The 14093-nt window shown below is 50.7% G+C and overlaps 4 protein-coding genes across 4 annotated transcripts; all 4 read right to left on the bottom strand.

Annotated features, from left to right (window-relative positions):
- Window positions 1–445: 445 nt before the first annotated feature.
- HO133_009895 (uncharacterized protein) lies at window positions 446–2525 on the bottom strand (the record flags this gene model as incomplete). The annotated part of the gene is made up of 4 exons (XM_037300753.1): window positions 446–1493; window positions 1606–1809; window positions 1860–1963; window positions 2016–2525. The coding sequence occupies 4 exons, from the start codon at window positions 2523–2525 to the stop codon at window positions 446–448; spliced, it is 1866 nt and encodes a 621-aa protein (XP_037154601.1).
- Window positions 2526–6423: 3898 nt separating this feature from the next.
- On the bottom strand, window positions 6424–6798 carry HO133_009896 (uncharacterized protein; the record flags this gene model as incomplete). Its single annotated transcript, XM_037300754.1, has 2 exons — window positions 6424–6633; window positions 6694–6798. 2 exons carry the CDS (start codon window positions 6796–6798, stop codon window positions 6424–6426), a joined length of 315 nt encoding a protein of 104 aa, XP_037154602.1.
- Window positions 6799–10268: 3470 nt separating this feature from the next.
- On the bottom strand, window positions 10269–11735 carry HO133_009897 (uncharacterized protein; the record flags this gene model as incomplete). The annotated part of the gene is made up of 3 exons (XM_037300755.1): window positions 10269–10585; window positions 10659–11061; window positions 11412–11735. The coding sequence occupies 3 exons, from the start codon at window positions 11733–11735 to the stop codon at window positions 10269–10271; spliced, it is 1044 nt and encodes a 347-aa protein (XP_037154603.1).
- An 864-nt stretch (window positions 11736–12599) lies between these two features.
- Window positions 12600–13922, bottom strand: HO133_009898 (uncharacterized protein; the record flags this gene model as incomplete). The annotated part of the gene is made up of 2 exons (XM_037300756.1): window positions 12600–12896; window positions 13749–13922. 2 exons carry the CDS (start codon window positions 13920–13922, stop codon window positions 12600–12602), a joined length of 471 nt encoding a protein of 156 aa, XP_037154604.1.
- Between the last annotated feature and the right edge of the window lie 171 nt (window positions 13923–14093).

Raw genomic sequence — 14093 nt, forward strand, 5'->3', positions numbered from 1 at the left:
GTGATTTTTGTGTTTTGTTTTTAAATCGGTTTTCTTTGACTGATGATTCAAGCCGAGTGACTGGACAGGTCAAAAGCCGGCTTGGGACTGGGGGTTATGTTGTACACACCCACCACCTCTGCATACATTGCCGACGGGCGGGTGGGCGAGTTCTGAATCCGGATGTTATTTACTTATTGATTTATTTATTTATATATTGAATTGAATCTGATCTGATCTGATCTATTATACTTTTTTCCTTCCCCTCTCTCCGCCCATAACACCTCACCGCACATCGGGAGATGATGCAATCGCAATCGCGAGAATTCCCCCTTCTCTACCGGTAGAGTAGAGCCAAGTCCAGCACGAACGCACGCTTGCGCCCCACAACCCCAACCACACAAAAATCCATCCCCCAAAAATATATGTACCAGAATCCAACACCCCCCTCCCCACCTCCCCGCCTCTAATCCCCCACCACGCTGCCCTCCCTCCGCTTCCAGTGCATGTAGCGCTGCCACGTCTCCGTCCAGACCATGAACCGCACGCTCTTGAAGGCGGCGTCGAAGACGCGCTCGTCGAACTCGCCCGGCACGGCGACGCCCTCGAGCGGGTCGCCGTCGCCGCCGCGTGGATTGCCGCCGACTTCGTTTTCGCGCACGTGCACGATGTGCTCCCTGCTCTCGTTGCGCGAGCCTTTGCCCATGGGGCGCATGGGGTAGGAGTTTTCGGCGATGGCGTCGTTATCGGCGACGGTGTCGAAGTAGCCACCGGTGGCGGCGCTGTTGCTGTTGCTGTCGTTGTTGTTGTTGCTGTTGTTGTTGTTGTTGTTGTTGTTGTTCTTGTTGGTGGGGCCGTCGTCGTGGTCGGCGGTGGTGCTGGCGGCGGAGGAGGTGTCGGCGGGGTCGTCCCAGGGGGTGACCTTGGAGTTGGGGGACGCGATGCTGGGCGACCGGGACTGTTTGGCCGAGGCGACGAGGGCGGTGGCGGGGCCGAAGACGGCGTCGAGGCGGGCGTAGATGTGGGATTCGATGTTGATGGGGTAGGAGGCGGTGCCGGTGTGGACGAGGGAGACGAAGATGCTGAGGCCGGCGCGGAACATGGCGGTGCGGGCTCGGCGGAACTCGGCGGTGGAGCGGCAGGCGTCAGCGAAGGCGCGCTGGCACTGCTGGGTGAAGGCGATGACTTTGGTGAGGAAGATGATGTTCTCGCCGTTGAGCTCCATGCAGGAGGCGTAGACCTGGAGCCCGTCGTGGTTGCCGGCCAGGCAGGCGTCGAGGGATTCCATGGGGTACATTTTCCCTTTCTTGCTGGAGCCTCTTGAGGAAGCCTTGGTTTTCAGGGAGTGTTCGGAGCCGCCGAGCGTGGTGCCCTCGTCGAAGGATTGGAGGCGCTTCTGGTCAAAGTCTGCGAGGGCGTTGTTGACTTCGCGGGCGGCCTTTTTGTTCTTGTAGATGGCGTAGATGGGGAACCCGAGGGTGACGATTTCGATGGTCATGAGGCCGGGAATGAGCCTTGAAAAACGTTGGTCAGCGATCTTGGCTGCTTCTCATGCGGTTGCAGGGTCACGGACCACATTGCAGGGAGCCAGTATTTGTTGACTGGCGCGAATTTGTCGCTGTATACAGCTGCCAGCCAGATGGGAGCTCCAGGAAGCCTATTGCGGTCAGCCTCCTTTCTTCGTTGAGGACCAGACCAGCATACCCAGCGATTATGGCAAGCGTGGTTTGTAGCCGCCAATGGTAGATGTCTTTGATCATGCGAATATTCCAGAGCAGATACGGACCGAAAATATAATTCCACGCAAATTGCCATACTACGGTTGGAACCCTTCCGCATTGTTAGTGGATTCGCAACCAGCACACTCTGATCCAACTTACCATTCCCACCCTCGCCGACATAAGCCCGGAGATGTATGATGGTCGACAATGCCGTAGTGGTTGAATTTGCGAGAGACGTTATAGATGATGAAAGACACGGTGAACTGGAGGACCATGTGTTAGCGATGGTGATGGTCAAACGTTAGCAGCGCCTACCTGGATGACGATGCCAATCAACACGAACCCCTCGTATTTCCCCTTTGAGCTGACACTCTGCCACCAAACCTTGAAGCGAAAAGCCCAATACTTGGGACCGCCAAATCCCTTTCCCTTTGGAAATATCGGCTTGAACAGTTCATCCTTTGTGATCAACGCCGCCTGGCCACGACTAACGATGAGCAATTGCTGGTTGTAGGCCTGGTACAAGCCGATGCCGATGGGCAAGTACAAGCACATGCACCAGTACTCGACCTGGCACGGGAAGGCACCGTTCATTGTGTAGACGATCATGACGGCAAAGGTGAAGACATGCATGGTGAGCAGGGACAAGAGCATGAGGGGAACGTTGCGCATTCGGAGAACGGGATGCTTGCGGTAGATCCAGGTGAAGAAGCATGCGGAGTAGAAGAAGAGCGAGTATATGACGATGAAGACGATGTTGGAAATGCCATAGCCGTCCAGATTCTCCGATCCGAAGTCGAATCCGCCTGGGTTGAGGTACACCATTGTGACGATGTGACTTGCGCGATTAATGCTGCCGAACGAGGAGACCGGTCTCCGGTGCTGCTAATTATTCCTGTATACACTCATCGATCGTCGTGTGCTCGTGGTGTGTGTGTGAAGCCAATCTTCACCGTTTTACTCCGACGAATCAGACGAAAGACTGAGGTGACGGAAGACCAGCAGCTCTGAAAGGTGAGGGTCGACTCGGAGAGGAAGGATTATGGGTGGGATGGGAAGAAGTGATTGTTATGGAATGGCAGGTGAACAGCACTCGAGATACAGCCTCAGTCGCATACTCTCACGTCCATGACATTCAAGATTCCACCTCAAACGACGAGAAAGAAGTCACAATTGTGACGAGACAGCCGGGCGCGAGATGATGATAATAATAATAATAATAATAATAATGGGTAATGTATGATGATCGGAGGTATGTCCATTAGGGAAGGATGAAAGGTAAAGTATGCGATTAGAAGTAAAGTAAGACGGGGATATTTAGAGTGGGGAAATGCACTAAGGACGCAAAGAAGTGGAAGAGTGGGAAAGATGATCGAAGTCAAAGTCAGCCGAAGAGGAGGCTCACCCCGCTTCCCAAGATCCTATTGGTCAAAGTCAAAGGGTAAAAAGGACAAAAAAAAAGGGTGTATGGTAGTGCCAGTTGCAACGAATCGTTTGGAGGGGACCTATCCGATACGAGACTTTGGACGCTATATGCAAGGTACCCCAAAACACATGGCATGGCGTGATCTTACTCGCATCCGGCTAGCATCGTGCACACGCCTTCACCTTAACTTCCCTGGGGGCGCTATGGTAGCGTGGAGGCACTTTCGCCTAGCTCCGGAGTCTCACACCCTCTTTTCTCCCAGGCAAATAATTCGAGCCATGGTAATACTTGGGAGGCGGTGGGAAAGGGAGCGCTGTTAGACGGCATTTGAAATGTGATTCGTTAAGAGTGAGACAAGCTTTAGTGACAAAAAAGGAGACCATACTTTACCAATGCTACCATACATCTCGATCAACTCGGGAGCCTCGGCTAGCTAACGAGTCCAACACGGCCGGCCGTTCCTGGTCTATGACGGACCGTCGGTATGTTGGCTTGATAGTAGTAGGAACACCCATCGTGAGGAATTTCAAATGCACCTTGGGCGTGAGGCTTCGAGAATCCTTCGGAGGAGTGTGCCACCTATCAGAAATACCCAGCGCAGATGCGAGACAGATGGGATCCATCAATCACACGCCTCGGAGTGCAAAGCCTCGCGCAGGATACCTTACCCACATACATACTTCAAGGAAAAGAAGGATCGAGGAGCAAAGAGGAGAGATGATGTGCAAGCCATGAAACAGACACTACTGCAGGCAAAAAAAAAAAAGAGACGGGACTGCCCAGAATTCGGCCACCGCATTTAGCCTCACCGCACCCAATCTCTCATCTCCGATTGCCTTCCGCGCTAACCGTTAGCTCAAACGATAAACAGGTATCTTCCTGAGCTCAGATCCTAGTCCAACTGCCATCTACAGTAGCTAGATCATCACCCGCATTTTCCTACCTGTGTAAAGTAGGTAGTACAGTAAAAAGGAAAGCCCAAGCCACCAAAATATTAAAAAAGGGTCCATTTGTCAACTCCGTGGCCCCCCTGCTCTCGATCCCCCTCTCTCTCCCTTGAGGTATGCATGAGCGTCATCGGAGGATTTTCGAGGATTGGCATTCGCGGCTGAAGCACACATGACCGCGCCACGAGGCGTGGAACAGGGTCAGGGTCGGGGCTTGCGGGAAAACGAAACGTGGCTTGCTGCCGATTGACTGATTGATTGATGGATCCATGGATTGATTACTTGATGATGTATGCTTTTTCATATGATGACGATTTCGCTCTTACAGTACACTTACGACGTATGTACATTGGTACCAGCTGCCCCGCGTCATCCTTGACGATTAAAGTAAAAGTGTCCAGCATGATCGGCTAATTGTCTCGCTCCGCTTCCACACACGATTACGAGCCAGCACAATCGGTACCGGAGCCCATCGATCCTGTCCTGGCGCCCGCCGTGGGTTCGATGATGATATGTCTTGGCTGAGTTTAAAGGTGGCTCTTTTCGCAATGACACGATAAGTGGCTTGGGAATCGGTAACGGCCTTTACGATAGATAAAACTTTCGGGTGCACATTTTTAGATCTGTTCGATTTCAAGAAGAGGAAGAATAATTTGCCAAATCGAATATTCTTTCATGCGCGTTCTCGTCGTTGAATCACTGTGGGATTCCAAAAAAAACAAGGGACCTTTTTTCCCATTCACGCCCCGCTTGGGAAACCCCCTGATCACTTATCGAACCCTGCCAGTGAGTGCATGGGATAAGCCATCGTGCCCCTCAAAGTCAGGCTGAGGAACAGAACAGGCTTTCGGCTCCTCCGTCCGAGGAATCCCCACCGCTATTACCGTCAAGAAAGGAGCACAGATAGGTAGGTACATAGTCAACACGTGACGGAATATCATACACACGATCGCGCATCAGCTATGTCCATGCAACGTTCTCATCACATATCATTCTTTCGTCCCCGCAGTCGCGATGGAATGACTTATCAACCCCCCCCCTTCACCCCCTAAACACCAAATCAAATCAAGTCATCCTTCATCCCCGTCCCATCGATTACGTCGCAGGATCTACCATGCAGACCGGAGCCCCTCTCCGCACCTACCTACCTACCTACCATTAGTCAGACCCACCCCCGCAGCCCACGCGCAAAAAAACATCTCCGTCCGTAGCGCACTAACGATCCCTCACGGCTCTTTCCGCCTAGGTACTTTTACATAAGCTGGGTACTCGTAGGTAAGGTGATCGGAAAGGTACGTATCTTAGGTAAGAGAATCGACACGTCTCAGATCGCGACGCCTGTCTCCGCGTCCGGGCCACGGTTCCGTCGTGCGCGCGGGAAATGGATGATGGGGAATGGGGTACGGAGGGGTTAGAGAAAATAAGAAGCATCGCAACACCATTGTACCAGCGCCATTAGGAATCGAACCTAATACGAACTAAATACTCCCAACCACGGTTAGATGCTTTGTGCGTGCGGATACGAAGGTCCCCACTTTTTGGTGTCTTGTGTGTTGATGGGATGGGATCGGATGGGATACGGAGCATTAGTAGGTATCTTGCTTGCCACGGAGCTACGTCGGCGGAAGGGGGGGATCGGGAACGGGGCAAGGTTTTGCATGCAGGCTGGAATGATGATAGGTATTATTGAAAGGCATCCGTGATGGATGGCTTGCAGCTTTAGAGGGGCATATAGGGGCACACGGTGTCGATGCGACGGGGAGTCCGGCGGCACATCTTGTGAAGGGGAGATGGATTGCAGAGCATGAACATATTGAAATTTCATGGGTTGTTGAAGAGTGGAAAAGCGCAGAGCTGGGGAGGCGAGAAACTGTCCGAGTGAGAACACGATACCGCATTAGAAACGGAAAGGGTCCAGGCGACGGACTTAGGAGAGGCCAACGGATGTTGTTGGCCGGGCGGTCTTCACCGCCTGGAAATAGCGGCAACGGTACACCGGCACAAACGGTTCGCGGAATCCTCATACAGCAAGCGAGAGGTTGGCTTGAAGAGACGAACTGTGCTACAGACAGAGCTGCACCAGACACTCGGGCCGATGAACTCTGGAATGTAGTGGATATCTCCGATCGAGCCTAGACTGCCCCGAACGCTTCAGCTACGGCTTGCCATCCGCCCTCCCAAACCCAGCGTGCCAGTTATGTCCCGGCTCTTCACATGCTCCATCCACGCGGACGCCAGCTCTGGCCTGTGGGTATCACGTCTAGCAGCAGCATTCGCAGCATCCCTTGCAGCACTCGAAGCACACGATGGCGTCGACACTGTAGACGGGAGCGGGAGAAGTCAGCGATGTTCAGCCGGGGCGGAGATGCGGGGCAATTGAGGACTGGAATCGCAACTCCGCTGCATGACTGGCTGGGGAAGGAGTAGGGGAGGAGGCAGCGCGCTCTCCGACATCTGATATTGAGAGTTGGGAATGCCGTGCCACGTACCAGTCGCCAATGACACCCCCACCGCGCATCGACACCTGCGGCTCGGCTTGCATGCTCATCTTGCGGGAGCTCTGAAGACGCCACGTCAGCACGGACACCGAGGGTTGTTTAGGAAAGCAGTGTTCACATACAGGCTGCTCGGAGATGATATCCTTGGAGTCGCCATCGCGCAGATGCGCACCCATTGGCTTCTCGGGCTGCGGTTGGAGATCGATGGTTTTGAAATTCTGCGACATTTTTGCTGTGGTTGGGCGGGGAGTGGTTGGCTGTAAGGAAGGTATCGAGAGGCCGTGAGCTTGGGATAACGAAGGTGGGTATCGGCTGATCTGGTTGGGATGGGAGAGAGGTGCGAGGGGATGATGGCGGTGAGGTGAGATGAGATGGTTAAGAGGATTAATGAAGGTGTGGAAAGGGTGAAACAAGCAAGCCTGGCAAGGAATGAATCTTGAAATTGGACGACGCGTCTTAGCGGCTAAAACCGGTTTCTTGGCGCCCAAATCAAGCTTCTGTTCCCGGTAGATGCCGGTAGCGGCGGAAAGCTTGGCTTCCTTGGCATCGTTCCTTGACTTGTCGTTGATTTGAAAGTTGTTTATTTTATTCGGCTGTTTAGCTGAGATAGCCGCCTTGATGGAGGTACCCCATCTGGAAATCTACAAACCCATAGACCACTCTCGCCCGAGTATATACAGAGTACCACGCGAAGGCCTTTATGAAGGGAGACCATACCGAGTAACTCCATCAAATCAACACTAAATCAGATAAATCGAAGACAAAAGAACAAAAATATATGCTGGGGCGCGGGCTTCCCAGTAGTGAAAAGCTTGCCGAGTACTGGTTTTTAACATATTTAATTCTCAGAGAGACCCCCTAAAACCCCTCGAACCCTTCGAGAGCTTTTTAAGGGCTCTTCGAAGGCTTCTATCGAAGGAGCTATCAAAGTAAACTCAAAATTTAATTATTTTAATACTATTTAATTGATTTTAAATTTACTTTAATAGCTCCTTCGATAGAAGCCCTCGAAAAGCCCTTAAAGAGCTTCGAAGGGTTTAAGAGATTTTAAAAAGTCTAATTCTAAAAATTAAGAGAGATAGTTAATATATTTAGAGAGAGATTCTCTAAAACCTCTCTTCTCTTTAAGAGCTCTTCGAGAGCTTTTCGAGAGCTTTTATCAAAAAAAACTCTTCTTATAAGCTCGATAATTTAAATAAAAATCTTAGTTTTTAGTATATCTTTACGAATACTTTATTAAATTTTATCTTTACTACTTTATTTAAAAGCGTATAATTAACTCTATAATTTTATAAATTTACTTTATTATTATTTATTATATAATATTAAAGAAATTAAATAGAATAAATTAATAAAGTTAATATTCGAGATTCAGCCTTATAATACTTTCTCTTTTAAATATATTCGTATTTAAAACGAAAATAAAGAAATAAGATATATTTTAGACTAGAAATTATGAAATCCGAAGATCTAATTGGTTACTAGCCTCTTAGCGTAGAAGCCATTTAAGATTTCAAGTCTTGAGCATTGAGAAAGCAAGCTTTCCAATAAAGAAACTATCTAAATGGTAGGTTTAGGCCCGCCAACTCATCCCAATCGCTGGCATCGCTAATGCCCATATCCTGATCCTCCGTGATATCGTCCGGCTCCTCAATCACCTCTACTAGCCTGCGCTCGGCCTGACTCATTGTCGCGGGGGAGTTGGATATCAAGCAGGCAGGGCCCTTACGAACCTTCATTCGGCTGAGGAACTCGCCCCCTTGACTTGTCGTCGGGAATATGTAATCCAGCAGCTCGTCAAAGCGAGAATTTTTCGAAATTGTCGAGTTGTACTCCGGACGCGGCTCAACATCTGGACGCTGAATTGATTAGATAAGATACATCGTCTCCTTTTCTTACATGTATCCTCAATCATGTACCTTCTCAATCCAAGGCCTTCATTTAATTTAGTTTTGGTACACAATATCTTTTTCAATTACATCTACAACTTCACAGCTGAAAGTATCCTTGGCATCATCCTCCATGTCAAGCCGTAACCACGCCTATAGAAGAAATGGACCGAGATTCTCAAAATCTCAAGGGTGGTCTCCACGTGCGCTAGAGTAAGCGTGATCCAGCCGATCCCAAGCGAGGATTCGAACCGGTCAATCTTCGACGTGATATGATATTACACAGCAAAAGTCGTACTCGAGCACCACGGGGCTTGGTGTCGCAGCTGGCAACTGCGCCCCAAGGCGGCTTCTTTCAAGTGGCTTCTTTGTAGGCGCAGTATTTTCCAGGTGTCCGCACGAGGGGGTGTAGCAGGCTAGGAGAATGGGAGAACATCAGGCACTGTTACGCCACGAAGTTCTTGGAGGCAGGGAAGATGGAAGAAGGGTAAGATATCAGGTGCGGAACGATTGAAGCCGTCAGTGCACAAGGCCGCCACCCTCTGGAATTGACGGTAGGTTGAGGACCCGAGGTGAGGATCCGTGGAGCGTGGAGTAGAGTGGAGTGTGGCGCTAATGTACTCGAAAACCATGTTACGGGTCTGTCCCTATCTCGACGCTTGATCTTGGGAAAAGGAGAGATGAACAGCGCTTGGTATAGGTCTACCCTACCTGCCCTGATATCTCGTAGCCAGGTTCTTCGTCACCGAGTGTGCGTTTGGCGGTATCGTCTCTACGTGTGCGGTACGTTGCGGATTTCCGTACGATGGTCGACGATGCTCCTGCAACTCACCGTCACCAAACCCTGGTGTTCCTGCGCTAACCCAGCGGATAGTCTTGTCCCCTCAGAGTCGGACACATTGGACATCGTCCGCAAGCCTGTGATGGGCGAGCATCGTTCTGGGCAAGTGGGGAACCGGTAGGGCCGTGTTTCTATAAGGAAACCAATCCATGCTGATTCCATCATACAGAGCAGACTCCACTACAGAGCAACGGATGGTACTGCAGATGCGATTGAGGCTTGATTCCTCTGCGTTCGTTAAGATGGGATGCAGCGAGCTATGGTACCTCGGTGGGTGTCCCCACGAGGCGTGACATGATGGAATAAGACGGTGCCTGTCAGACCGGAGACTTCGATCGCGGAAGGTGTTCATTGGCAAAAGCAAAGTATATTACGAAAGAAGGAATCGAAGCGAGCTCTGTTGGCGCGTACTATGAGTAGAGTAGCGTGAGACGGTTGAAAAGTTTGGGCATATCCACGTATGACATACACATGTTCAACCAGTCAATCAATCAATTGTTTCGTATCGTATCGTATCGTACCGTCACGATACCGTCGAACTCCATCTACGAGCCTGACCTTGCGTCCTTTCACCCCGTCATACACGTGTACATTTTGTGAACGGGCCAAATTGAAGGACGGGGCGCCAACCACGCGGGGGAAAAAGTCGTGGCTTTCTCGAGCGCCGGAGATCGCTGAGGTGATCCGGTTGTCGGTCGATGCTGGTTTAATGGGAGTGGGGGGAGGGGGAGGGCGGGGTGGTTGTGGGATTTAGGCGTGGTGGGAGTGCGGTATGCGGGTCCTGTTTTGGCATAGTTATTTTCCTGGTGACGAGTCGAGACTTTGTTCAAGGCTTGGCTTGGTCTTTCATCTCGCGTAGAAGGAAGGGTTGGGAATTGTGTGTGGTTGGTTGTTGAGCTGCTGCTGCTGGTTTGAAAAGCACACCCACTTCGCTCCTCCGCGCAATGAGCGCACGGCCACTCCTCCCTCATACTGCCACCTCAGCCTCAATCAAGCTTTCGGTTCCTTGCTCATAGGTCCAGATTCCTTTGACCTCCAACCCCGCCTGCTGTAATAACCCTCGCCATTGCCTCTCCGTCCGCTCCTTCACCGCGCCCAACGCCATCATCAGCCAGTCCATCGAAGTGATCGGCCACGCTGCTCCAAAATCTGGTACTACATTCTCGTTGATCAGGAGCTTGGAGTGTCCAGGTGTCATGGCTGGAACAATGTTGTTAAGTATCCGAAGGCACGATGCATCGTCCCAGTCGTGAAGTACGGAGTGGAGATAGTACGCTTTGGCGCCTGCATGTTGTAGTAATTTTAGTCCTGCCAGGTCTGGTGTAACGGACACGGGTATGTACGGGTTGGGACATACCTTTGACAGGTTGGGGAGTAAAGAAGTCGTGAACAGCCAGCTCAATGCCTTCCGCGGCATTCCCAACCTGCTTGATGACGTCCGGCTGATCCTGAAGGATCAGACGGCCGGAGAGCTCGGGGTGATTGGTCCTGAGCTCGAGCAGATCATGACCGAGGCCACCACCCACATCGACAAGAAGCGGCGTTTCGGGATTCAGCCCCTGGCCAATTCGATCCATCACGGGGTAGAAGCCTTCGTCACACCAGCTGCGCTTTCCCTGGCGATATCCGCTCATGTAGTTATTGAACTGTTCTCCGTATCCTGGGTGCTCGGCGAGCCAGATGAAGAAAGGGTTCTGCGTTTTGTGTGCGAATTGGAAGGGACCGTCAGCGATGTTTCCCGGGTTTCCGTACTCGGTTGCCTTCAGGTAAGCAGGGATGGAGTGAAACGAAGGTCCGGCAACATTGAAGCTTCAGGAAATGGATCAGTACGAAGAGTGACAATCCTGCGGAGGGGCATGCATACAGATAGCTTATCCCATCGCGAAACTTGGGAACGGTCAAGGCGGTCGAGATTGGTGTAGAAATATATTCGTCTGCCCCTGTTTCACCAACCACGTTCATGGCCGAAAGATGCTTCATTGTCCTGGCTATGCAAGTAGTGAGCGTTCTCGCTTTTGGGAGCCTTGAACGTCAAGGGCACAATGGAAGACAACCCACCGAGCAACGCAGCATCCGCACCTGTGGATTCTGTCAGATTAGACAGGCTTACGGGAGCATCATGAGTTTCTTCGAGCTTCTCGAAGATATTGAGGTCGACAGCGAGTTGAGTTGCAGCAAATCGGGCAGGCTGACGAGACTCAGCGTAAGACCCCATGAGATTGTACGCTTTTGGAGACGAATCAAATACCTCTGCCCATCCCATCCTTTGTATTGTTTCACTTGGCGTCTCGAGAGCAGATACTAATTGATGGGACAAGGCCAGTACTTTCTCCCGTGCTCCTGGCTTTTGTTGGGCAACAGCTTCAGTAGATGCGGCAATAGCTCCTAGGATGTCCGCTACGCTTCGCGTGGAGTGATCTGTGGATAAAGCCATGATCATGCAGTCACAAATTGGACGGCTGTTGCTGGAAACGGAGGGCCTTTCGAGAGAGGGAAGAGTCTAAAGGGCAAATGTTGATAGAAGAAGGCGTCTTACAATACAAAGTTGAGGAAGGTGTCAGCGCAATTCTATGGTGGGTGAGTGACGAAGATTCTAAAGCTAATTAGAAGTAAGTAGGTAAGGTAAGGAAGGTACAGTGACATGTAAATCGTTGCCAAGGCGCTAGTCCCGAACAGCCCCCTGGAACTCCGAAAAAGATAGGATGTGGATGGGAGAGCGCAGAACTCGTCATCACGCTTCAGCCGCTTTATGGTACGAATATCATCCACCTCGGGAAATCCAGGGAATCATCATTGCCAACGGATCAAGCATCTGACATGCATATGCACGGTGGGGGTCCAGCCAGGCAGACTTCACCTGCATGTAGTGTTCGTGGATCGGCAATTTGTAACTCGCCGACCAAAATTTCACGGAGAGCAACGCCATCCTCTATCAGATCGTTTTCGGCAACGGTGAGTTTGTAGAGACCCTAGACTTGCCTTCTAATCTTACTTACTCGGATGTATCTATCTTGCGCTAATCATCTTCTGTCTTGGAACCCTACACTCTTATCCGTGGGAGAAGCTCCTTTTAGGTCACTACTTCTTGGTGCTCATGTGGGCGACAGGCAACTCTTCCCTCAACCATTTCCAACGCCTAAGGTCTCGCTAGAATTGCAAGAAGTGTGTCCGTCTGATCTACACTGTCGAAGCCCAAAATCTGTAAAATAGAGTTCTAATTACTTCATTCCTGTCTTCTTCTCGCTACAACTATTCTAGCTTTGTTGGACATGATTTGAAATGCCCCTCGAGTACGATTTCAATGGTTTTCTTGAACCACCTTCGGTGGAGTCGAGCTAGCGCGACTCAACCCACCCTCGGTGCTATTGTTGGATCCATTGCCATTCTCACCCGGTACCATTGGCTTCAATGCAAGAGGTACATCACTGCTATGCTGTTGATACCAAGCTCGTTTGGGGCGAGACTTGCCATTACTATCCCGGAGGGACTGGCCGACAGATAAAGCGAATGGACGGAGGCTTGGAATGCAGGCGGCGATGATGATCACATCCGCCTCAACACTGCGTAAATAAACAGGTATCAGAGTTGGTGAAGCCTCAAGAGTGACATAAAATACTCACACGGCCCAAATCAAAAGGTCCACACTGGCATCTGATGCAGCTGTCAGCGATGATCGAAAGACCTCAGAGCCGCACTGGATATGAGGTACGCACATGTAAAATCAGCCAGATCAGCCAGCTCATTGAGTTTAGATGTTTTGACAATCGCACATATCGCGGCACTGGAAATGTCAGATTTTCCGGTACGCTACATGGCACTCCAATACGTACAGGGCCGTGGTGCTCATCAGAAAACACAATCCAAGCTTGGTTTTGGGCTTCATTTGAAGTTTCCAGAACGCAAATGCAGGTATGATCGCGAGGAAGACATCTGTGAATGCAGAATACGCTGTAGCGAGTAGGTCAGCAACAGATGATCGTTATGGTGATATCCGAATGCTCACCTCCGACGAAGTAGGAGTATCCAGTGAGTACTGTCGCGGAAAGACACCTCGCGGGAATTGCAGGATCCCAAAGAAACCGGGAGGGTGTGCACTGAGCGAACAATAAAACGCAGGATATCCCTGCAATCACACACTGGGCGATTGGCACGCTGTACAGAAGCCATTTTTGCAATCTTGGAAGGCGTAAAATCCTATTGAGAAAGATTGCAACTGACACGTTGGGAAGTGAGTACGCCATAATACCAAAAGGGTTGGATATATAGTTGAGCTTCGTCGCTTGTATTCTCTGGTGGGGTGAGAGATAGTATCCATGCCGTCCCATGCCGGCGCTCACACTGGCAGTAATGACAGAAGTGCATACCAGAACGAGAACCTGTACCGGACCATTTGAGTAGATATCCGGCCAACTGAAGAAGAAAGATACAACCAAGAGCGCGAGCTTACCAGAGAAAGAATTGTAAATACATCATCAAGAGCAGTCTCTTTCAAGATTTTGACCCTTGTGAACAGCCTGAGGCTAACAACGAAGGAGGCCAGCGCGGTGAAGACCCAAATAACGGCAACCAACTCGGGGCCTCTGTTCTGATCACCTCCGGCCGGGGGTTCCAAGGAATCCATGTTGGGCTATTCTGATTGAACGAAATTGAATAAAGATGCTTTATGTTTGTATTACACGCAGGCCAAACATAAGCCTCACACCGTCTGGTGATCTCAAGAGTCTTTGCAAAGAGTCCCAAGACTTGTAGGAGAAGGCGAGAAGGATTCATGTGCCGATGAAAACGTATTCCG

Source organism: Letharia lupina, assembly GCF_014066315.1.
Source record: "Letharia lupina isolate WasteWater1 chromosome Unknown contig_7, whole genome shotgun sequence".
Taxonomy (NCBI): Eukaryota; Fungi; Ascomycota; class Lecanoromycetes; order Lecanorales; family Parmeliaceae; genus Letharia; species Letharia lupina.